This window comes from Leptonychotes weddellii, chromosome 9 (assembly GCF_054177405.1).
Source record: "Leptonychotes weddellii isolate Sample4059 chromosome 9, ASM5417740v2, whole genome shotgun sequence".
Lineage (NCBI taxonomy): Eukaryota > Metazoa > Chordata > Mammalia > Carnivora > Phocidae > Leptonychotes > Leptonychotes weddellii.
Genome location: NC_138377.1, coordinates 58,422,254 through 58,447,702, shown reverse-complemented (window position 1 = coordinate 58,447,702; position 25,449 = coordinate 58,422,254). Strand labels below are relative to the sequence as shown.

The 25,449-nt window shown below is 37.1% G+C and overlaps 1 protein-coding gene and 1 pseudogene across 11 annotated transcripts in view; one reads left to right on the top strand and one right to left on the bottom strand.

The window, feature by feature from the left end:
* HECTD1 (HECT domain E3 ubiquitin protein ligase 1) overlaps nt 1-25,449 on the bottom strand; it is an 88,631-nt gene that overhangs the window by 35,961 nt on the left and 27,221 nt on the right. For all 11 annotated transcript variants that reach the window (XM_081829454.1, XM_081829448.1, XM_081829453.1 and 8 more), the window contains exons 5-19: nt 25,144-25,425; nt 24,777-25,047; nt 24,187-24,263; nt 24,003-24,101; nt 20,851-20,965; nt 19,612-19,786; nt 14,894-15,032; nt 14,534-14,704; nt 8,850-9,072; nt 8,059-8,322; nt 7,882-7,958; nt 3,505-3,639; nt 2,592-2,738; nt 1,402-1,496; nt 16-121 (exon numbers count right to left, since the gene is read on the bottom strand). In XM_081829454.1, the coding sequence (XP_081685580.1) occupies nt 16-121; nt 1,402-1,496; nt 2,592-2,738; nt 3,505-3,639; nt 7,882-7,958; nt 8,059-8,322; nt 8,850-9,072; nt 14,534-14,704; nt 14,894-15,032; nt 19,612-19,786; nt 20,851-20,965; nt 24,003-24,101; nt 24,187-24,263; nt 24,777-25,047; nt 25,144-25,425 (2,376 nt within the window). The remainder of the gene's footprint in view (nt 1-15; nt 122-1,401; nt 1,497-2,591; nt 2,739-3,504; nt 3,640-7,881; nt 7,959-8,058; nt 8,323-8,849; nt 9,073-14,533; nt 14,705-14,893; nt 15,033-19,611; nt 19,787-20,850; nt 20,966-24,002; nt 24,102-24,186; nt 24,264-24,776; nt 25,048-25,143; nt 25,426-25,449) is intronic.
* On the top strand, nt 4,493-4,939 carry LOC102741749 (large ribosomal subunit protein eL36 pseudogene; annotated as a pseudogene).

Below are 25,449 nucleotides of genomic sequence, written 5' to 3'. Positions count from 1 at the left end.
ATTTTTCATGGTTACCTGCAGGTTATATGTGGATCCAGGTGTATCATACAAATGGAGAGGTAGACGTTCAATAGACTCTAGTACAGCTATTAACTTCCGAATTAATGCAACTGCTGGGCGACTATGAAGAAAAAATAATTAAGAGTGTTTATGTAATTTTATAACCAAGTTCATTCAGGAACTGCACTAACCAGCCTCATACAGACCCCTACTTTCTTTGAGTGCAAAGAAAAGTTTAATTTTGTATGAGACTACATCTAAGCAAACAAAAATACTCTCATAACTCAATTTCCTTCACTCAAGAATATTTCATTTTACTTATAAGACTTCTATCAACTGCATTCAAAGTAGACATATAATTTATTTTTTAAAGTTTAAACAATTATGGGATGCCTGGGTGGCTTAGTTGATTGAGCATCTTCATTCGGCTCAGGTCATTATCCCAGGGTCCTGGGATAGAGCCCCATATCAGGCTCTCTGCTCAGCAGGGAGTCTGCTTCTCCCCTGCCTGCCGCTCCTCTTGCTTGTGTGCAGGCGTGAGTGTGTGAATGCTCTCTCTCTCTCTCTCCCCCTCCCCCGAATAAATAAATAAATAAATAAATCTTTAAAAAAAGTTTAAACAATTTTATTTCTTAATATTTTTGATACATATGAAAATATATAAAGCAACAAAGTTTTGAAAATTATATTATTTGCTGGCAAGGTAACACTAGTGTAATGTTTCTGGATAATAACCTGACAATTTGCATCAAGAAACTTTTAAGATCATCTACAACCTTTAACTCAATAATACCACTTAAAGGAACTTCTGTAAAAAGATGCTTCTGGGGCACCTGGGTAGCTCAGTCAGTCAAGCATCTGCCTTTGGCTCAGGTCATGATCACAGAGTCCCGTGATCGGGATCCCTGCTCTGCACGGAGTCTGCTTCTCCCTCTGCCCCTCACCCTGCTCATGCTCTCTTTCAAATAAATGAATAAAATCTTTTTAAAAATGCTTTAAAAATCTTTTCCTATTATTATACATTTAAAATATAAAGCTACTGGGGCGCCTGGGTGGCTCAGTCGTTAAGCGTCTGCCTTCGGCTCAGGTCATGATCCCAGGGTCCTGGGATCGAGCCCCGCATCGGGCTCCCTGCTCGGCGGGAAGCCTGCTTCTCCCTCTCCCACTCCCCCTGCTTGTGTTCCCTCTCTCGCTGTGTCTCTCTCTGTCAAATAAATAAAATCTTTTAATAAATAAATAAATAAAATAAATAAATAAATAAATAAATAAAATATAAAGCTACTTTGTTTACTGAATTTAAAAGTTCCCATTTTTGTGTATAAGCACTATATTAGACTGTTTTAAAGTACACCAACTTTCAAACGCTGCAAACTTCAAATTTAAAGAAATTTAGTGATTTACCTTTCATCATCTTCATTTTCACTAAAAGCTGTTTTAAAAACATTTATTCTTTCTACCAGTTGACTACAATCTTGTTTCATATCTAAATCCACGCTCTACAAAAAATTAAAAAGGTACAAAAAAACCATTTTAAGGCTGTTACCAAAATTTATCAAAAACACACACTACAAAGATAAACATTAATATATTATTACAAAAGTGTCAATATAATCTAAGTGAAATCATCATTTTCCTTCAATTAAAATTCTTTTTACTATATAACTTGTAGATCACAGCTAACATACAGATTTTTTTTTTACTTCCTAAATATTATATAATGTGCTAAATAAGCTTTTCCCAAAGTGTAGTACGCAAGGTAATTTCAGATTATTTATAAATGAACATTTTCCATTTTAATAATACTATGTACTTTAATTAGTATTAGAAAAAATATAACTGGTATACCAAAACAATGATTCACAAATATCACTAAGTAATATAATGTGATGTATCAATATAATTTTAATAAATGGAAATTATGCAAATGGTAAAATTAATGAAGGGAATATACAACTTATAGAAGTTAAAATGAATTTTAAGAGTGTATTACCACATACAGAGATTAAGAGCAAAAATTAAAGTTGGATGTAGAATTAAAATAGAAGAAAACTTTCACTTTTTATACTTTTGTTAGAATTTGTTATAATAAGTACATATGGTATGTTTCATTAAAATAAAGATTTTTATCACAACAAAGAGACATTAAAGGTAGACTAAGTTGAAGAGAAACATAAGGTTATTAGCAAATACTTGTCAAATAGTCATAGTAACTTCCTAAACAGTCATGGCTCATAAATTAATTTTATGCAAATAATTTAAGGACTTAAGAAGATCTACAGACTAATTTCATTTTATGAAGAAATCAGAGCACTGAATAATGTTAAATCTTAGGCTAAAGTAAGTGTTTTGTCAAAAAACTCTAGAATAAATTATGATTGGAAAACTCAAAAATCTAAATAGACTCAATTACTGAATTCAATTGGCTTAAACTAATGATACGACATAAAAGAAAGGCCAAATTATAAATACTAACATTTATTACCTCAGTTTTTAAATCTTTCTTGACAAAACAAACACTGCTTTGCCAAAAATGTTGCTACAAGTAATTGTTAGAACTATATAGTCTGTTCTGTACTACTTCATAAACTTACATTGTTTAAAACAGTAAGAAGTGCTTGCACCAATCCACTACTGCACATCTCATATGGTGAAATTGTGTTTTCGTCCTTCAAAAGTACAATTAGATTTTCTAAGGCTGTCTTCATTAAATCTCTCCAAGTGTTCTCACTCTCAATACACTAAAAGAAAAAAATTTTTTAATGAAGACAAAAAAATAAACAGGTCTTAATATACTTAATTTATCACAACATCAATTACCAAGAAAATAAGTCAGATATTAAATAAGAATAGAAAGTTCAAATTATTAATGTAAATTATATCTCTACCAGGGTCAGAAAACAATTTTTTTTTAAGAGAGGGAAGGGGTGAAGAGGGGCAGAGGGAGAGGGAAAGAGAGAATCTTAAGCAGGCTCCAGGCTGAGCACAGAGTCCAACACAGGGGCTCAATCTCACAACCCTGAGATCATGACCTGAGCGGGAATCAAGAGTCAGGACGCGTAACCGACTGAGTCACCCAGGCATCCCATGCACAAAACAATCTATAAGGGACAATTAGAAGTATTTTAGGCTTTACAGGCTATATGGCCTCTGTCACACCTATTCAACTCTGCCCTGCACCACACCACCATAGCAGTCACAGACAATATGTAAAAGAGTGAGCATGGCTGTAAGCAATAAAACTACTTTTGGACACTATCATTACATTTACATGTGATTTTCATGTATCAGAAAATACTCTCACTTCTGATTTGTTTTCAACCATTTAAAAATATGAAAACCACTCTTACCTCACAAAGCCATATAAAAATAGATAGCAGGCCTAATTTAGCACATGGGTAATAATTTGCAGACCACTAATCAATACCCAGAATATAAAGGATAAAGGGGGGGAAAACTAAACCAAGATCAATGTGTACCATAAAATCTAGAGGCTAAATAACATACTTGTCTATTTGTATGAAGTTCCCAAGATGACTCTAATTGAGTTGCTATGTTTCTGAGTGTTACCACTACTCCACGAGGCATGCTTTCAACAGCTTTAAAGTGGTCATCGTATAAATCTCGAGCCATAGTTCGTACCTACCAAATTAAAATTGCAAATATGAATTTTCACAATTAATATTTTTAACAAATCTTTTATCTACATATAAATGTACATTTAAATTAAGATTTTTGTGCCATTACCAACTTCCAAAAAATGCTACTACTTCTACTCATATATGTCAAAAGGTTCTCATAGCTGAAAAAGTACTCTAGTAGATTTAAGCAATATCAAATAAAAGAACTCAATCTTAATTTTTGGTTACTTAAGCTTTGTATTCATATGCCAAAGAGGAGTTTATCTCCTTTAAACCAACTTTAACAACCTGTAAAAAATTAACTTTGCTTTTTTTTAATAAAAGTAACCTAATTATGGTGAACCAATTAGACAATATAAATAAGCAAAAAAAAAAAATTAAGTCACCTATAACTCCATCAACCAAAGTTGAATCTTTTTTTTTTTTTTTAAAGATTTATTTATTTATTTATTTGACAGAGAGAGACACAGCGACAGAGGGAACACAAGCAGGGGGAGTGGGAGAGGGAGAAGCAGGCTTCCCGCCAAGCAGGGAGCCCGATGTGGGGCTCGATCCCAGGACTCTGGGATCATGACCTGAGCCAAAGGCAGACGCTCAACAACTGAGCCACCCAGGCACCCCAAAGTTGAATCTTTTTAACTTTTCTTTTTAACTTACTTAAAGGCCAATTGGCTTTATTCAATGATCCATGAATTAGGCAGCTTTCCCATCTAGTATATAGAAAGAATTCCCCCAGAGTTGAACCTTTTAACAATCTGGGGTGTACTTTAGGTTTTATTCTTTCTTCTATTTATATTATTCACACAACATATAAATGACACTATATAAGTTTATGTATTTCATCATAAGGAAGAATGACTACAGTTGGTTTGGGCACTAGTCACCTCTCATATATATTAATGTTATTTGAGCCTTTCCACCACGGGAGCCATGGAGGGACAGTCCCGGCCCTGCGGTACCCTATCACCGTGGGCCTCAACAAGGAGCACAGGGTGACTAAGAACGTGAGCAAGCCGAGGCACAGCTGCCGCCACGGGCACTGCACCAAGTGCATCAAGCGCATCAAGCGCACCAAGTTCGTGCGGGCCATGATCTGAGAGGTGTGCAGCTTCATCCCATATCAGCGGCGGACCATGGAGCTGCTTGAGGTCTCCAAGGACAACTACACCCTCAAGGTCATCAAGAAAAGAGCAGGGACACACTTCCATGCCAAGAGGAAGAGAGAGGAGCTGAGCAATGTCCTGGCAGCCATGAGGAAAGAGGCAGCCAAGAAGGACTGAACCCCTCCCCCTCTGTATGTAATAAAGCCTTTTTGGAACTTGAAAAAAAAAAATTAAAATTGAAATTAAAAAGAAACTAATGTGTCCCAGGCTTGGGTCTGATAAAGTTCAGTACATACAGTCTTTAAAAATATTTGCTTAAATAATGTAAATTTAGGACTTGTGTAATTTCATTTAAATCACAAACTAACCTAGCATAACTCTAATGTAATAGAAAAAAATTCACTCCTGAAATGAATTAATAGTACTTTTTCATTCTATTTTGGTATGCCTTTCAGAATTAAGAGGAAAGTAAGCTCTGTTAGACAACATTTAAGACACTACCCTTTATAAAACAGTATTAATAAGTAAAATGAAGGTTAAAATTCATAGTTAAAATTACTTTTACCTAAAATCAGTCTATTTTGATATGTACTACTTCCATACCCAAAGAACAGCCACATGGCCAATGAGTTACTAGTGACTTTAAGAAACAGAGTCAATAATCATACATTTCTTAAGAACATGAAAATACAGGACTGAGACTAGTTCTCCTTGATTTATTCTACTTCTTACTTTTCTTCTGCATTGTGAAATTTCAGTTCCCTCTGAGTCTAAATTTGGTTGATTAATACAACCTTTCAGGAATTACAAGAAATTCCTGAGAGAGCTCAGTGGTAGGTTTATAAAAAATAACAGTTGATCCTCATTATTTGAGAATTCTGTATTTGTGAGTTCAACTACTCACTAAAATTTATTTGCAATCCCCAAATCAATATTTACAATGCTTTCACAGTCACTTGTGGACATGCACAGTGCAACAAAACCTTGGGAGCTGCCTCATGTGCATGTTCTCAGGTGAGGTCAAACAAGGTGAACTCTACCTTTAAACAAGTGTCATACTTGTGTTAGCTCTCTATGAACAAGTGTCCTTTCCACACTCTATTTTGTGCCACATTTTTAACATTTTTGTGGTTTTGTTGGTGCTTTCACTATTTAAAATGGCCACCAAACATAGTACTGAAGTGCGGGCCAGTGTTTCTAAACACAAGAAGGCACGATGTGTGTCTTATGGAGAAAATATGTGTGTTAGGTAAGCTTCATTCAGGCAGGAAAGTGCTACTGGCCACAAGTTCAGTGTTAACAAATTAATAATACACATTAAACATGGTGTCTTTAAACAGAAAGACACATAAAATTTTTTTTTTTAAAGATTTTATTTATTTATTTATTCATTTGAGAGACCGAGAATGAGAGAGAGAGAGCACATGAGAGGGGGGAGGGTCAGAGGGAGCAGCAGACTCCCTGCTGAGCAGGGAGCCAGATGTGGGAGTCGATCCCAGGACTCCAGGATCATGACTCGAGCCGAAGGCAGTCGCTTAACCAACTGAGCCACCCAAGCGCCCCGAAAGACACATAAAATAAGGTTATGTATGGATCAGTTACAAAAATGTGACCAAAGGGGCGCCTGGGTGGCTCAGTCATTCAGCCTCTGCCTTTGGCTCAGGTCATGATCCTGGGGTCCTGGGATCGAGCCCCACATCGGACTCCCTGCTCAGCAGGAAGCCTGCTTCTCCCTCTCCCACTCCCCCTGCTTGTGTTCCCTCTCTCATTGTATCTCTCTGTGTCAAATAAATAAATAAAATCTTTAAAAAAAAAAAATGTGACCAGAGCCTCAAAGGAACCTAACCCTGTATTTCCCCTAAGAGCAATGGTTCAGTATTCACAGAAGCTTTACATAACACAACTACTATGAATAACAAAAATGGACTGTATTTACTTCAAATTCCTTTTAGCATCTAATGGCTATCTTCACTTGAGATATTTCTTCCTCAAATGCCCTTAACCCTGAATTAGAAAAAACTTCTGACCTCACATTTGTTTTAAAAACAAAAAAGCAATCACAAAATAATACATATAGCTATAAAGATAATACATATTTATCTAAATACATAAATAAAATATTTCTTTCCAAGGTCTAGCATCTGGAAATATCTTTAGGATGGCCCAACACATTAACAAATAGAAATTAAGACATAAACATGTTATATATAACTGCTCCAAATAAAACCTATTACTACTATTTCTAAGGCCAAAGCCATAAAAAACACAGTAAGCCCCCAATCCCAAACACCTAAAAGCATGCTTCATATACTGTATGAAAAAACTATTCTATATCATTGTAAATAAAATAAAAATTTCTGCCATCAGAAAATACTGAATCTAATTATGAGATTATTTTCTCTTTTAAAAATGAAAAATAAAAATCAAGAATCGATATAATAAAGATGGAAATATGCTGGTTTATATTTTTAAGTAATCTCCACATCCAACGTGAGGCTCGAACTTAAAACCCCCAAATCAAGAGTCCCATCCATGCTCTATGTACCGAGCCAGTCAGGGGTCCCTTGGCCTTATTTAAAAAAAAAAAAAAAATGCATACTTAATCGATAGAATTTAAAAATTATTACTGTGATTTTGAAGGTGGAGTCAGTAAACACTTGCTCCGATATCTTTTTGAAACAGTAATTTCACCTAAGATGACCTTTAAGCATCAAAATATTTGAATATAGAACCAGGCATTCAAGTCGCTTTATTATAAAGTATTAAATCAGGATTGTAAAATCAGGATTGTAAAATATAATGATGTATTTTCAATCCCACTGTATCACTAAAAACATTACTACCAATAATAAAGCATGAGTTAAAGTTTCTGTGACATTAATAAGTAAAAAAATTTAAATTTTATTGTCTTACACATTTTAATTGTTTTAATGTTTGTGTTTAGCATGTGTATAAAATTATAAGTAAATGTGTACGTACTGTGGAACATAAAATAATGAGCACAGAAAAACAAAATATGTTAGATTAGGGTAACTTGTGTTATATGGCTCAATTTTTTAAATGCTTGAATATACCAATGAAACCTTACCATGTTAGTATAAACAGCAAAAAAAAAGAAAAAGCAAATCCCACAAATATACCTTTTGCTTTGTTTTTTCTAATTTAGATTTCAGTTTTCTGCCTCTTTTACCGGTCCAACCAGTCACAAATTCTGAACCTTTAAAAAAAAAAAAAAAAATTCACAGAATTTATTTTATTGCAATTTAAGATACTCATTTATTCTTATCTACTAAACTTATATATTCTATATAACTTACCCAGAGAAGTTTCTGCAGTAAATGAATGTTTGGTTCCTCTATTAGATTCAAATACAAAACCAGGTAAATCTTCTTTCAGTATTGTTGCTTGCTGACCATCTGAGTTATGAATAGCAATTTCTCCCTCTTTCAAACAAGTTAGTGACCAATTTCCTACAGTGAGTTTAGTGGGTCCTGGTGTTGAGAGTATAGGCTGACTTGAAGTAGAAGGCTTTACCTGGCCTCGAGCTCTTTGTAACTTCTCTAAGAATTCACTTCTGCTTTCTATAAAGACAAAATGATTATTTCAAAACCTCATTCTTTTCAAATATTCCTTATTTTTTTTAATAAAAAGAAAATTACCTGTTGGAATATCTATTGTATATAAAAAACTTAATTAGCAGAGTTTTTTCTTTGGCATACTCTCACTGGTTTGATATATTTAGGTTCAGGCATAAAAGCAACCCTACAGGCATAATTTTTTAACATATAGGGCTTTTGGAAAAGATACAACTTGAGAAGGCTTCACACACATACAATTCATCATTACATGATAAGAGGTAGCTTACCTAAAACATTAGAGAGATTAAAAGTAGGTAACAGTGCTATTCCTTGTCTCATACAATAAAAAGGCATTTCTTAAATGCTTTCATGGTACAACAGTTTTTCTCTGTTGATATTAAATAAATTGGCCAAATGATCATCAAAAATGTGCTATTTCTATGACAATGCTAGCAAAAATAATTAGCAGAAAAACAAATCATCAAAACTAGAGAAACTTGTAAAACACTTTAAAAGAAACAAAATATTACCTGAACTATCCGATCCACCTTCAGGACTACCACTTGAATACATGGTGGCTAGTTTTCCATCCAAGATAAATCTGAACCATCCATTACTGCCATTAGATAATTCCAAGGCTGCTGCATCACTCCATATATATAAGCAGTCCCTTCCCCTAATGACTGACCAGTCTCTCCAATGGTATGGTTTACCTTGCTGCAATTCTTTAGCATCCTCCTGTGGTTCATCTTCCTAAATGCGTAAAATTATTGAATGAAACAAGGAAAATAATATCTATTTCAAATACTCACAGGTTTTTAAAAATATGTCCATGTATCAAATTTAGAATTAAAACATGCTGAACTTATATTCAGTTGCCTCTAGTTTAATATGCATTTTGATTCAACTAATTACCTATAGCTAAGTCTTACAAGTAAGTCCTAAAAATGTTAAGAAACTCACATAAATAGAGGCTGGGTGGCTCAATCGGTTAAGCGTCTGCCTTCGGCTCAGGTCCTAACCCCAGGGTCCTGGTATTGAGCCTGGTTCTCCCTCTCCCCACCCCCGCTCGCGCCCCCTCCTCTCTCTCTCTAATAACTAAAATCTTTAAAAAAAAAAAGTCACATAAGTAATGACCTAAGTTATAACATTTCCAGGAGTAGTAGTAGAGAAGACCAACAGATTCGGTCTACACACAACTATCTAATTATCCCCCAGACTTGTGCTGTCTCTCTCTCTCTCAAATAAATTACAAAACAAAACAAAACAATTTGTAAACACTGTTTTCCTAGCCTGACATCCTGAAAAATTTTATTGTGTTGACAACATTTAAATATTGAGAATATTCATCTAAACATATATAAACCTGGTATGTGTGTACATGGATGTGTATATGGTAAAGCACTGTTTTTTTCAAGATTTTACTTATTTATTTGAGAGAGAGAGAGCAGGAGGGGAGGGGCAGAGGGAGACGGAGAAACAGACTTCCCGCTGGGCAGGGAGCCCAACAAAGGGTTCAATCCCAGGACCCCAAGATCATGACCGGAGTCCAAGGCAGGTGCTTAACTGACTGAGCCACCCAGATGCCCCTGGGTAAAGTACTTTTAAACTTCATAAAAACTTGTTATACTTGAAAAGTATTTTTACATATTTTTTGAATATAAAAAACTGAAGTAGTTAGCTTAAAACACTAAAATAAGATTGTAAAATATGGATTATAAATTTCTCTAAACATAAATACTTGTGCTCTAGGCCACGATAGGTTAACAAGTACCAAGACTTGTTTATCCATTGTAAACAATGAAAAGCTAGGCAAAATATGTGAAAAAGTGTTTTCAAACACTGGGCAATATGCAACATAAGACCGTGATCCCCCAGAAAAGAGAAACAAACGAGGTAATCCCCTTAGTCCCAGACACAAATTCCTCGCTAAGGTCTTAAGAGGAAACACAAGAAGAGTCCAGCAGTATGATTTCAGGAAATAGAGATACGTGTTTGAAGAGGCTGAAGCAAACAGAACATATGGAGGATGAGTTCAGGATTAGGGAGCCAAGCCAAAAAGACCTCTAGAAATCTGCAAAGTGGTCATCATGAGTCTCTGAGCACTAGACCACTCATTTCTAGGATGATACTCCATAAGGTTGGGCAAAGAACAAATGGAAAACTATAAGCTGAATTCCCAGATATCACACAAGGCAGTCAGACAGTTGCATTCCAAATGCTGAAAAATTTCAAATTTGATAAAAACTGTAATCCCACAGATCAAAGAAAACTGAACAATCCTGAGCAGGGATGGACACTCATATGTGCACACATACACAATACACCAAGCACAACAAAGCACAGCAAAGTCAAATTGCTTAAAATCGTAAGAACAGCCAGAGGAAGAAAAGATGTTGTTAGAAAAGATGTACGTTGGGGCGCCTGGGTGGCTCAGTCGTTAAGCGTCTGCCTTCGGCTCAGGTCAGGATCCCAGGGTGCTGGGATTGAGCCCCACATCAGGCTCCCTGCTTAGCAGGGAGCCTGCATCTCCCTCTCTTTCTGACCCTCCCCCCCATACTCTCTCTCACTCTCTCTCTCTCAAATAAATAAATAAAATCTTTAAAAAAAAAAATTTATGTACCAAAGAACTAAGATGAGAAATAAAGTGAATTTTTCAATAGAGACTATGTACATCAGGTGACAATGGTCCATCTCTCAAAGTGCTGGAAAATGATCAGTCAAAAGTCCTTGTAGGCACTGAAAATATCAAAAATGAAGGCCAAATAAAATATTTTCAGACAAAATCTGAGAGAATTTTCTGGGTTGTCTTTTCATCTTCATTTTAAGCTATGTATGTATGTATAGCACAGCAGAGGGAGGGGCAGGAGGAAAGAGAGAGAGAGCATTTCAAGCAGACTCCATGCTGAGCATGGAGCCCAACATGGGGCTTTACCCCATGACTCTGAGATTATGATCTGAGCCGAGATCAAGAGTCCGCCACTCAACCAATGAGCCACACAAGCGCCTAGTCTTTTCATTTTCTAAACAATGTATCTTTTTTTAAAAAAAAATTTTTTTTTTTTTAATATTTTATTTACTTGACAGAGAGAGAAAGACAGCTAGAGAGGAAACACAAGCAGGGGGAGTGGGAGAGGGAGAAGCAGGCTCCTGGCTGAGCAGGGAGCCCGATGTGGGGCTCGATCCCAGGACCCTGGGACATGATCTGAGCCGAAGGCAGATGCTTAACGACTGAGCCACCCAGGCGCCCCTAAGACAGAGAGAGACACAGTGAGAGAGGGAACACAAGCAGGGGGAGTGGGAGAGGGAGAACCAGGCTTCCCGTGGAGCAGGGAGCCCGATGCGGGGCTCGATCCCAGGACCCCGGGATCATGACCTGAGCCGAAGGCAGACGCTTAACCATCTGAGCCACCCAGGCGCCCCTGATTACTACGGCTTTATAATAAGACTTCAAATCGGCTGGTGGATGTCCTTCAACTTGTTCCTTTTCAATGTTGCTTTGGCTATTCTAGGTCCCTAGAATTTTCATATGAATGTTAGAATTTTGTTAATTTCTACAAAAAAACTTGCTGGGGATCTGTAGATCTGTAACATTTTTTAAGTTTTTATTTAAATTCCAGTCAGTTAACACACAGTGTAATATTAGTTTCAGGTGTACAATACAGTGATTTAACACTTGCACACATCACCCAGTGCTCATCAAGTGCACTTAATCCCCACACCTCTTTTACCCATCTTCCCCCCCCACTTCCCCTCTGATAATCATCAGTTTGTTCTTTATAGTTAAATGTCTGTTTCTTGGTTTGTCTCTCTTTTTTCCCTCTGCTTGTTTTACTTCTTATATTCCACACATCAGTGAAATCATATGGTTTTTGAACCTATTTCTTGAATAAAAGAATTCTAGGGGGATGAACCCAGATATCACCTCTTATTTTGTTTTGTGGTTAAATCCCTCAGATCTCTCAAGTAATTTAGGAGTATCTCTCTGGGGTGCCTGGGTGGTGTAGTCAGTTAAAGTGTCCAACACTTGGTTTCCACTCAGGTCGTGATCTCAGTCATGAGACTGAGCCCTGTGTTGGGCTCTACACTCAGCAGAGTCTGCTTCAGATTCTCTCTCCCTCTGCCCCTCCCACTTGTGCTCACTTTCTCTCTTTCTCTCAAATAAATAAATCTTAAAAAAAAATTTTTTTAAATAATCTCTCTCTCCTCCCATCCCCACTCACCCTCTCAAGATTATATAATTAACAAACCATACTCTACCATTATCTCAAAAATATTACCATTCTGTCATTAATATATAGGAAACATTCACTAATTTAGGACTAAATCAGTGCAGAAACAAGTAGGGATAGATTAGGTATATTTTAAATTTGCAATCTAAGGCAAGAATTATCAATGGATACTGAAACTCATGGGTGTATGTTTAATGAGTAAGAGTGTATTACTTATTATTTATTAATTACTTATTAATTACAAAAGCAAAAAGAGTAACTCTATGATAAAGAAACCAGGCAGATGGCAGCTGGGTGGCTCAGTCAGTTAAGCATCTGCCTTCAGCTCAGGTCATGATCGCAAGGTCCTGGAACTGAGCCCTACGTCGGGCTCTCTGCTCAGCGAGGAGTTTGCTTCTCCCTCTACCTTCCCCCTGCTCGTAATCTCTCTCACACTCTAATAAATAATTAAAAAGAAAAAGAAACCAGGCAGAGATAAATATAACAAAGTGATCCATGTTAACATCATCGGTAAGAAAGCAGACACCCTGGGGCTCTAAAAGAAGGCACATTATGCACTTAGAAAAACATCCCCTCTGTAGTCTTCCTGCTAAAAACATGTAACCTGAATCTAAGCACATAGAAACACAAATGCAAAGTAAGGGTTGCTGCCCAAATTAACGGGTCTGTCCTCTTCACAAATGCCAAGGCTATCAAAGAAAAAGGCTGAGTTCTTAGAAACATAATAACTAAATGGTAACTAAATGTAATACATGCTCCTGGATTGGATTCTGGATTGGGGGGGGGGGGGAATGGTATTAAGGACAACAGCAAATTTGAATACGGTCTTTGAATGAGATAGAGTATTATATAAATATTAAATTTTCTGACTTTGGGGTGCCTAGGTGGCTTGGATGGTCAGGTATCTGCCTTCAGCTCAGATCATGATCCCAGGGTCCTAGGATCGAGTCGCGCATCAGGCTCCCTGCTCGGTAGGGAGTCTGCTTCTCCCTCTGCCTGCCGCTTCCCTGCTTGTGCTCTCTCTTTCTACAAATAAATAAAACCTTTAAAAGATAATAATAATATTTCATTGTTTTTTTTTGTTTTTTTAAGTAGACTCCAGGCCCAGTGTGGAGCCCAGCATGGGGTTTGAACTCACAACCTGAGCTGAGATCAAGTCAGACACTTAAATGACAAAGCCACCCAGGGGCCCCTTGAAGATTTTATTTTTAAGTAATCTCTACAACCAACATGGGGCTAAAACTCACAACCCCAAGATCAAGAGTTGTATGCTCTACCAAATGAGCCAGTCAGGTGCCCCTCAAATAAATGTTTCTTAAAAATACACATACACAACGTTAATAATTAGTGAATTTATGAAGAATACTCTGATACTCTATTTGCAATTTTTCTATAAGCTTTAAATTTTATCAATAAATTTTTAAAAAGTAATGAAATTTTGGGGGTGCCTGCATGGATCAGTCGATTAAGTGCCCAACTCTTGGTTTCGGCTCGGGTCACAACCTCAGAGTTGTAGGATCGAGCCCGACACCGGGCTCCGTGCTCAGCACAGAATTGGCTTGAGATTCTCTCTCTCCCTCTCCCTTTGCCCCTCACCCTGCTCACATTCTTTCTCTAAAATTAATAAATAAAATCTTAAAATAAGTAACCAAATTTTTAAAAATTATAGTGCTACCTCATACTGCCATTATTTTATCAAAAACCATCATTAAGTTATAACTAGATTTCCTCAAAAGAAACTCTATTCCTTTTTTTTTTTTTTAAAGATTTTATTTGAGAGAGACACAGCAAGAGAGGGAACACAAGCAGGGAGAGTGGGAGAGGGAGAAGCAGGCTTCCCACTGAGCAGGGAGCCCAATGTGGGGCTCGATCCCAGGACTCTAGGATCATGATCTGAGCCAAAGGCAGATGCTTAACGACTGAGCCACCCAGGCGCCCCAAGAAACTCTATTCCTGATAACACTGCAATCAACATCACTCACTTTTTCTGGTTTTGATTCCTCTTCATTCTCATCATCAGAGGAAGGTCCTGCTAAAGTTGACACTTTGCTAATTACACCAAGTCTGGCTAGCTGATCCAAAAAAATATCACCACCTTTATCTACCAAATCTCTTATGATCTGCAAAGCCAGCAAGTGGCCATCATCATCATCCTGGGGGAAAACAAAAAGGAATTTAAGGGAAAATGATAAAAATAAGTTCAACTGCCTGAAGTAGACAAATGCAGTAATTTCACAGACAAAACGCTTCACTGAAATTAGGACAAAAATTAAATTATTTTACTAACCATTGTCTAAAGGGAATTAAAGCTACAGGAGTTTCAAAAAAGATAAAAATCTGACCTCTTGATCAAGGACGGTTGCAGTGATTTCCACTAGTACTGTAGGCAAATTGTGACCAACATCAGAATCACAAACTTCTTTTAAGAGTGCTTCAGAGCAAAAATGAATCATTTTTCGAATCAGAGCAAGACTTGCCTTCCTTAAAAAATAAAATAAAATAAAATAAATAAATAAATAAAAGAATTTTAGGAAGCCAGGAAAAGAACCTAAAATAAAACAAAATGCAATTACACATTAGAGGAAAAAAAAAATACACGCAATGGTTAAGTTTTACACACTCTGCTAAAAAGTAAGCTGAATGTAAGTATACAAAAAGAAATACATATACCTTTGTTCTCATATAAATGAAAAGACATCCTAGTAATCCCATGTCCCTAAATATTGCCACTGTAAACAATTTGTTATGCCTCCTTTTCCTTCTATACTCATCCACTGCTTTGCTTATAACATAGATAATAAAGTCATACAAACTAACCTCAGTTTTATAACAAGGAACCTGTTCTTTTAAAATAAACACATATCCACGCACATTTAAATTATAATAGACTAAAAGGAGACTGGTCTATTACATAAAAGATACAGTTCATTTAACACATATTTTCTGAGCATATAACAATATCCTAGGCACCGAGGATATCATTAACTTTGCAGTAACTTCCACAAGGATGGAGAAGCAAAATTGCTACTGAAGTCCAAGAAAGGCATGTGACACATGAATTTCTACAGCATGTGGTCCCTACTTGATGTAGATCACAACTCTCTTTAGTTGAAATTCGTAACAGTATACATTCTTCAAGTGAAAAAAGCATTTGATTATAAATTCAAGATGTTATAGAAAACGGTAGGCCAAAGAGTAGGGAGCACGATGCAGGGGTCAATCCCAGGACCCTGGGATCATGACCTGAGCCAATACCTCTAAAATATTAGGCATAACTATTTTAACACTTAATACATATCTAATTTTTATTCTCAAACCTAAAGAGAATTTAATGTAATTATCTTCACTTTAGAGATAAACTAAAAGAAGTTAAGTACCTTTCTCATGGCCACATATTTAGGAAGTGGCCACTTTGCATTGACTCCAGAGTCTGAGCTCTTAGCAAAGGCTTATGCTTTCTTACTTGCCACAATTAAATGTAGCTAATTATTACCTAGAGAATTCAGCATTGAATGTACTAAAACTAAAATTCTATTTAGACAATCCTGAAACATACATACATACATAAATTCATTCATTCATTTTATAAATACAATATGGTTATTATAGAAACTTTAGTAGACACAAATTAACAAAAGGAAGAGAAAAAAATTACCTGTAATTCCAAAATTCCAATCCGCAATCCTGAAACATTTAATAGAGTGATAGAAAATAACCATCGAGGGAACTCGGGTGGCTCAGACAGTTAAGTGTCTGAATCTTGATTTCAGCTCAGGTCATGAGCTCAGGGTCAAGGGATGGAACCTCGCATCACGCTCTGCACTCAGCAGGGAGTCTGCCTGAGATTCTCGCTCTTTCTTTCTCCCTCTGCCCCTCCCCCTGCTTGCTCGTGCATGCTCTCAAATAAATAAATCTTAAAAAAAAAAAAAAAAAGGAAAGAGAAGACCCTTCTAATAAGGGACCTCTGTTATATGGTGGCATACTTTATAATTTTCTGATGACCTTATCATGAAGAAGTTCTACTCCAAATATATCGGGATTCTTTTATTGGCATGACAGCTAGTCCTCTAAAATTTTCAGCCAAATTATCCTGTTCAAAATCGAACTTGCCTACTCCTAAAGAGGATTCTAAGTTCTGTTAAAAAAAAAAAAAAAAGTGGGCCCACTCACACCTACACCTCTGTAGCTATTTGGAGAAGAATAAAAACCAAGTACTTTAATGTTCACAGTGAATTATTTTACTGACATTTTTCTCCTACTTAAAGCAGACTGCCTGCACTTTAATGTCAACTCCTAGGCACTTGAATCCTACAAATCTACATGTTCTAAAGACCTCCTTAACTTAAAATGTCCAAAATCAAATTCTCAATCACTCAGTCAAAAATTCAGTACTCATTCTTCACCCATTTCTCTCCCTCATCTCTCACAACTGGTCATCAATCCCTATACAACCCATCTCTCAACCTTTTCAATTTGTTCCCACCAATCCAGTCCCCCAGCAACTGTTTGAAGTTCATATTGCAATGAACCCTTAAGTAGTCTGTTTTCATTCTTCCTCTCCTCCAGTACTTTTCTCCACTGGGCCGTCAATGGAATCTTCATAAATCACAAAATCAGCTGTGACAAATATCCTCACAGGTATTTAATGACCCTGCTTCAACTGTGGAGTATGGCTCATTAGCATGGACCACCAAGGCCTTCCTAAGTCATAAAGGCTCCTGTCTACCTTTTTAACACTATTCACTGAGCTACCCAAACATATCCTATTAATCCAAACACACTCCATTAATATTAAAATACTTACAACTGCTAACAAAATACACTCACTCAGTCATGCTCTAAATATCTACTAAGGACCTACTAAGTATCAAGCCCTGTTCTATACCTCTTTGTCTCTGCAGGAATATAGCCGTACACAGGCCAGCTCTCAAGGAGTTCACTTTGGAGGGGAGACAGACAATAAAACAAACAAAAGTCAAAGAAGAGCAAGATTTCAGACACTGAAAGCTCTGTAAAGACAGTAAAATGTCATAATTTATGTGAAAGGTATCCTAGGGGTAAATTTAAATTAGATGGACAAAAACATCAGTGGATGGAACATTTAAACTGAAACCTCAATGATATGAAACAACAAACCATCCAGAAGAACCAAGGATAAGAAAAGTTTCCAGTAAAGGGAAGTACAAAAGCCCTAAGGTAAGGATGTACCTGGGGTGTTCCAAAAATAGAAAAAAGGCTAGCTTATTGTACGTGTAATGGGCTAGGGGTTAGATAGTACTAAATGAGGTCAGAGAGCTGGGTGGGGCTTATGTAAGACCTTGCAAGCCTGAGAGTTAGGGAGTTAGGTTTTAAGGGCACCTGGGTGGCTCGGTCGGTTAAGCCTCTGACTCTTGATTTCGACTCAAGTCATGATCTCAGGGTCATGAGATCGAGCCCTGTGTCAGGGCTCTGTGCTCAGTGGGGAGTCTGCGTGAGAGTCTCTCCCTCTATCCCCACCCCCAGTGCCCACGCACTCTTATTTTCTTTAAAAAAAAAAAAAAAAGGAATTAGGTTTGAGTTCAAGCCAGATAGAAGCCACTGGAGAGTTTAAATCAGAAAAAGTGATGTAATTATGATTTTTTTTTTATTTTTTTTTTTTATTTTTTTTTTTTAAAGATTTTATTTATTTATTTGAGACAGAGAGGATGAGAGACAGAGAGCATAAGAGGGAGGAGGGTCAGAGGGAGAAGCAGACTCCCTGCCGAGCAGAGAGCCCGATGTGGGACTCGATCCCGGGACTCCAGGATCATGACCTGAGCCGAAGGCAGTCGCGTAACCAACTGAGCCACCCAGGCGCCCATGATTTTTTTTTTTAAAGATTTTATTTATTTATTTGACAGAGAGAGAGACAAACCAATTGAAGAAACGCAAACAAGGGGAGTGGGAGAGGAGAAGCAGGCCTCCCGCTGAGCAAGGAGCCCGATGTGGGGCTCGATCCCAGGACCCTGGGATCATGACCTGAGCCGAAGGCAGATGCTTAATGACTGAGCCACCCAGGTGCCCCATAATTATGATTTTTAAAATAAATTAGACTAATATGTAGGAACAGATTATAAAGGAACAAAAGAGAAAAGAAAGACTAATTAAGAGGCAACTGCAGTAGCCAAACTACAGACTACAGACCAGAGTATTAACAACAGATGAACAGCAATGACACTACAGAAGGAGAGCCACCAGGATTTGTACCAGGATGGACTGACTCATACTTCCATGCCTTTGCACACAAAGTTGCCCAGTGATCCTTCTAATCTGTCTGCCTACAAAATCCCCAAGTATCCTTTAAACCCAAATTTAAATCTCACTTCCAGGGGCACCTGGGTGGGTCAGTCGTTAAGCATCTGCCTTCGGCTCAGGTCATGATCCCAGGGTTCTGGGATCGAGTCCCACATCGGGCTCCCTGCTCAGCAGGAACGCTGCTTCTCCCTCTCCCACTCCCCCTGCTTGTGTTCCCTCTCTTGCTGTGTCTCTGTCTGTCAAATAAATAAATAAAATCTTTAAAAAATAAAATAAAAAAAATAAATCTCACTTCTGCATAAAATTTTCTCCAATTGTGTAGCCCAATTAATTGTTAAATCATGTATATTCCCAGAGAACTCTGACGGTATGTCTAATCTATCACTTACTACTCACTCTTATTACTCACATCTTCCTCACTAGCCTGCAAGGAACGGAACAGGAAGTGAAAACCAAGTCCCATTTCTTTAGTTAACTCTCCAATGACATCTCGCATTGCCTCTACCAAAAAAGCCTCCATAAAGCTCAATAAATGTTTGCTGTACTTACCAGAATTTCTCTAAAGCTGATACTCAGCAAGCTACAAAACTAGTCTTCTTGATTTTCAAAACTCAAGTCAGATCATCAGAAGAAAAGATTTAACTCTCCAATCAAATTTCCAATCTAAATTTTATTCTTACCATACCTTTTCAGTATTAAGATAAACTTCAATCCTTCTGGAAAAGGGAGATAAATAGAACTATATGATTGGCATAATTTAGTAAACACAGATACTATGAATAACTACCTTATTGAAGGCAACATAGTTTGCTGAAATGTCTGTGCAAACACTGGCAATAACCTTTTCAAGTATATGGGTGCCATTTCTGGATCTCCTTTTGGCTCATTACATTCTTCTTCATCTTTGTTTGTATCTTTCTTTTTCTTATCATCTCCTTTATTAACTGGACACATCCAATCACCTGCAGACAAATATTTTTCAATAAAATAAATTCTTGGAAAATTTTTCTTTCAATAAAAAAAACATTAAGAGGTACCGAATTTCAAACTATAATTATCCCGGGGGCACCTGGTTGGCTCAGTCAGTTGAGCATCCAACTCTTGATTTTGGCTGGGGTTGTGATCTGAGGGTTGTGGGATCGAGCCCTGCGTCAGGCCCCACATTCACCAGGGAGTTTGCTTGAGACTCTCTCTCTAACTCTCCCTCTGCCCCTCCCCTCACTTGGATGTGCTCGCTCTCTCTCTCAAATAAATATTTAAGGGAAAAAAAAGTATCCCTAATTAACAATAATTAAACTGAAATTAAAAGATACTGTATCTATCAAAGACATTTGTAAGAATGATACTATTCCAATTTTTTTTAGTACATGTGCTGCTGAAACAAGCACAAGAATACTAAAGAACGTCAGTCCCACCAATGAGCTGAATCACAACTTAGGGAAATAATTTTGGATATTCCACTTGATTCTAGAAATTATTTCACAAAGGTTCCACATTCATTTACTCTGTCAGAACTTAAAAATTTGGTCAAAGTACTTCATCTACACAATACCCAACTATTCTTTATGACATTCCCATGCCCCTTAAACTTTTGGTTTTTGGGACACCTGGGTGGCTCAGTCAGTTAAGCGTCTGCCTTCGGCTCAGGTCATGATCCCAGGCTCCTGGGATCAAGCCCCGTGTGGGGATCCTTGCTCAGCGGGGAGCCTGCTTCTCCCCCTGCCTGCCGCTCCCCCTGCTTGTGTGCGCTTGTGCTCTCTCTCTCTGACAAATACATAAAATCTTTAAAAAAAAAAAAAAAAAAACTTTTGGTTTGTTATTCTGGAATCATGCACCCACAGTCTCAAAGAACACTGAACAGTATACTGTTAAAGGTTTATCACATGTTAAGGTATGTGCATATAATTACTTGACTTCATAGGAATAGTTCATTTATATAATGTTAATACATACACAAGAAGCTGTATCTGTAAAAGTGAAGCTGAAAACTAACAGCAGATGTAAAAGGAAAGATTGTCCCACTAACCTGGAGACTGAAGAATAGCTACTACTTCACTATGGCCCCTTTCCCGAGCTTTATCTAACGGAGTTTTCCCATCTTCATCTCTCAGATCTGGGTTTGCACCATGCCGTAACAGAGTCTAGAAAAGAAAAGCATTTCATGTGAATATAAGAATTAACACTTTATTTCTTCAATATCCAACTCTGCAATCCAAATTGCACCCACAGATTTCAGACTCACAATTACTTAAGCAGGCACCAATTCAAATCACTATTTTGCACATATCACCTCAAAAATGGTCTATCTAGATCTTGAAAAAATTATAGATTAATTTCACTTGGTTATTTATTTATTTTTTAAGATTTTATTTATTTATTTGACAGAGAGAGACACAGCGAGAGGGAACACAAGCAGGGGGAGTGGGAGAGGGAGAAACAGGCCTCCCACCGAGCAGGGAGCCCGATGTGGGGCTCGATCCCAGGACCCTGGTTTCATGACCTGAGCCAAAGGCAGACACTTAACAACTGAGCCACCCAGGTGCCCCACACTTGGTTATTTATTAACAACTCAAATTAAGTATGTTTACATGTGGAACCTACTTTTCCTTCAAACTCCTCCTCCCAATTTCTTTAACAGAGAGGTAATAGAGTACGTTTGTGACATGGTAATCATCTTCCTCATTTCCTATATACTGCCAATTACCAAGGTAAATCAATTCTAGAATGAACTACAAAATTTACGTCTTAAATACTAATTCACATTGTTCACCAATTTTTTTTTTTTTAATTTATTTATTTGAGAGAGAGAGAATGAGAGACAGAGAGCACGAGAGGGAAGAGGGCAGAGGGAGAAGCAGACCCCCCACCGAGCAGGGAGCCCGATGCGGGACTCGATCCTGGGACTCCAGGATCATGACCCGAGCCGAAGGCAGTCGCTCAACCAACTGAGCCACCCAGGCGCCCCTGTTCACCAATTTTTAATGGACACTGGACTCTCTCCCCAAAAGACTGTAAGGTCTTTTGAACAGAGAACACATCTCATGTTTTTCTTATCAGCCTCAGAGCTGCAGTTTTTCTAACTTTGTTATGATGTAATAGATATATCTGACAAGTAAGTGAATACATACACACATCTGGAACGTACACAGTACTGGCTAAAAAATCCAAATGCTGAATCATAATAATTCAGTATTTTATCAAATGTAGGATGCCATAGATTATTAGATATATCACTAACTATCACTAAGAAAGAAAAAAAAAGCCAGTTAAATTTTGTAACATGCTTTCTTACTGCTTGGAATTTTTTTTTTTAAACTTACTGAAAGAAATTTTTTAAACTTAGAATTTTTTTTCACACATTACCTGAACAAACATTAAGTAAGAAAATATAAATGAACTATAAGGTATTCCGGAACTTCACATTCTGAGCACAATTCTTCATAATTATTTTTTTATTCAAAATCAGCAATATTTATATTTCTACAAACAATGCTATTACCTGTGCCATAAAGACATTAATGATGCAGCATTTCTTTTTTCTTTTTTTTTTTTTAAGATTTTATTTATTTATTCATGAGAGACAGAGAGAGAGAGAAGCAGAGGCAGAGGGAGAAGCAGGCTCCCCGCAGAGCAGGGAGCCCGATGCAGGACTCGATCCCAGGACCCCGGGATCATGACCTGAGCCGAAGGCAGACGCTTAACCGACTGAGCCATCCAGGTGTCCCAATGATGCAGCATTTCTGAGTGCTTCTCTATCAGACAGAATTTTTTATTCCTGTTGCACGAATAGGTAATGATAACTATGCTGCACTTTCTATCAGGTCAACAGCAATTATATAACATTTTCCTATTTAAGAGATGTTAAAATGTGTATGGAGGAGTAAGGGGGAAAGTGGAGGTGTATTTTAGAATCAATTAAAAACAGAAATATCTATTAAGATTAAATGGTAAGACATGTTAAATACCTAAAGACACTGGCTAACACAGTTTCTGTGCTCAGTGAGTCGTACCTACTGTGTCATTATTAGTAATAGCAGCTATCGCTCACTATACACTGACATATAATCAAGTCAGGTTAGGGTGAGATACAATTCATTTGGCTTCTCCTCTCCCACCCAACCACTCATAACTGCAAAACAGTACAGATCAAAAGAAAATGGGTCAATAAAACTTTTTTTGTCATCCTTAGAAGCATCTTTCTCTTTAAAAACTAACCAATTAAAACTGACGGAATTTGACCTTGAAGAGAACACCTTTCCCAAGTTAGAAGCTAAGTTGTTTCCCCAAATTTTTGTATAGTGTAAAGACGACAATAACAGAAGCTACCATGTGAGCATCTACGATGTGTTGACTACTATGTGTTTTTTTTTCTAATTATAACAATAATGCTGTGAATGTATACACATTTAACTGAAAAAACTGCAAGTCAAACTGAAGAAACTTGCCCAAGGCCACACAACCATCTTGCTAATAAGCTGAAGCCTGAATCCAAGTGTGCCTGACTTAGCAGCAGACTAACACTGCACTGTGCCAAATTACTTCACATTATGAAGACTCTAGACACCTAGATCATCCACACATTTGGTTCAACCCTTATCATTTGACTTCTCTGGACCTCCTCAACTTCTAACTATAAAAAGAACTTTCCAATGTCCTTTGCTAATCTGAGAATCAAAGATATGATTCTTCAGCAAATAAATTATTTGCTTTAATGATAAATAAAAACAACACAAATATGTACAAAATTATTTGGTGCCAAGAGTAAGAAATTGGAAAAATTAAAGTGTTTAGCAACAGGTAATTGGTTGAATAAATGTGCAGTATATCCACACAGGGCAAGAATACTGATGTAAAAAAGTTATACAAATACTAATAGGAAGAGGTCTTCAATATATAGTATTAAAGGAAAAAAGTAAAGTATAAATCAGTTTATGCAATATGTTACATTTTGCATTAGAAAATGAGGGAATAAGCATATACCTTTTTGCTTGCATCTATGTTAAGAAACACTAAAAAGATAAACAAAACACGCTTACCTATAGTGAACAATGGGGAATGGAGTGAATGGAGATGGCATGGAAGCATGAGTTATCAGAATAAAAGCTTTTATATCATTCTAATTTTGGAACCATGTAAATGTTAAATATTAAATTAATAATTTAAAAACCTGGATTTTACCTTTGCTACTTGAGGTCTTCCAAAACACGCAGCATAATGTAATGATGATGACCTCTGACCCCTATTAACATCAGCACCTCTTTCACAAAGAAATTCTACCTGTAAAATTATGAAGAATCATAAAGTTGCCTTATGAATAGTTCTATCTTTGATTTAAAACACTAGTTTTTATTTATTAGCTTACCATTTCCTGAGTTCCAAAAGCAGAGGCCCAGTTTAATAGAGTCTGACCCACATCATCCATAAAATTTACTTCAAAGGCTGGAAATTTGAAGGAGAAAAATAAATTTTTAAAACTCCAACAAAATAATACTGAACTCTTCTACAGTGGAAACCATTAAAAGATTGTTACTAATAATCACTACATACAGATTCAATTTTAAACATTTAGTTCAACTCTACAGTAGTAAATAATCCACCAACAAATTCTGCTAAGAAGAGGTATTCTAACATTTTTAAACTACCGAGGATTCACAAGACATTAAGCCTTAAAAATAAACGTAAAATAAGGAAGAAAAAAAAAACCCTAAATATATAACACAATTTAACAGAGTACTAGTATCCTTAAATAAATAATTTCATTTACTAATTTAGTAGGCATTTACTCAGGTCTTACTATGCACCAGGCTGATAATTAGAGAGGAGAGGATACAGAAGAGGTTGGCCATTCTATTGGCACAAATGCTAAAAATACTGTCTAAAATAGAGAAACTAGAAATTGCCCATATAATTCCTATCTCAGTTTTTTTTATATTTTAAAAAATATTTTCCGACCTCCTGTGTCAATTGCATCTATAAGTGCATCGGTATCTTTACTTCGAATACAGTCTATAAGCTGCCGATGTGAGCGCTCCCCAGAGCTATCCAATCTCCTAAGTCCTGGGATTCTGCCTGTAGATCCAGCACTAGACTTTGGCAAAGCTTTCCGTCCTTCAAATAATAGCACCAAGAGAAGGTCGACCAAACGCATGGTATCAAGCACACATCTTTCATCACCCTGCAATGCACTTTCAATTGAATCTGGAAGTTCCGACCTCAGGAGATCCTAGAAAGGGAAAGGGAGAAACGTTTAATATATTTGCATTACACAAAAATACTTTTACCGAAAGATTAAAAATCAAAGATTCAAAAACACTCTTACGTGTGTGACCACTGGAGAGCCTCTGCAAAGTGTTGAGAGCAGGCTTACAATTGTTGACACCTGATTACTCAATTTGGAATCTGCAGCTGTGGAGGGCGCTCCTGTAGTGCTGCGGCCTGGTTTACAAGCGGATGAAGGCCCTGAAACCGTACCACCAGCAGCAGCCATGCGAGATAACAGCTCCTCGGTTAATCCATGCTTGGCTAACGGAGCTGGGTCAACACCACGACGGGTAAATCGGTCAGCGAGTGATGCAAAACACCGAAGAGCTCCATCAGAAACCTAGTGATATCAAGAAAAAGCATA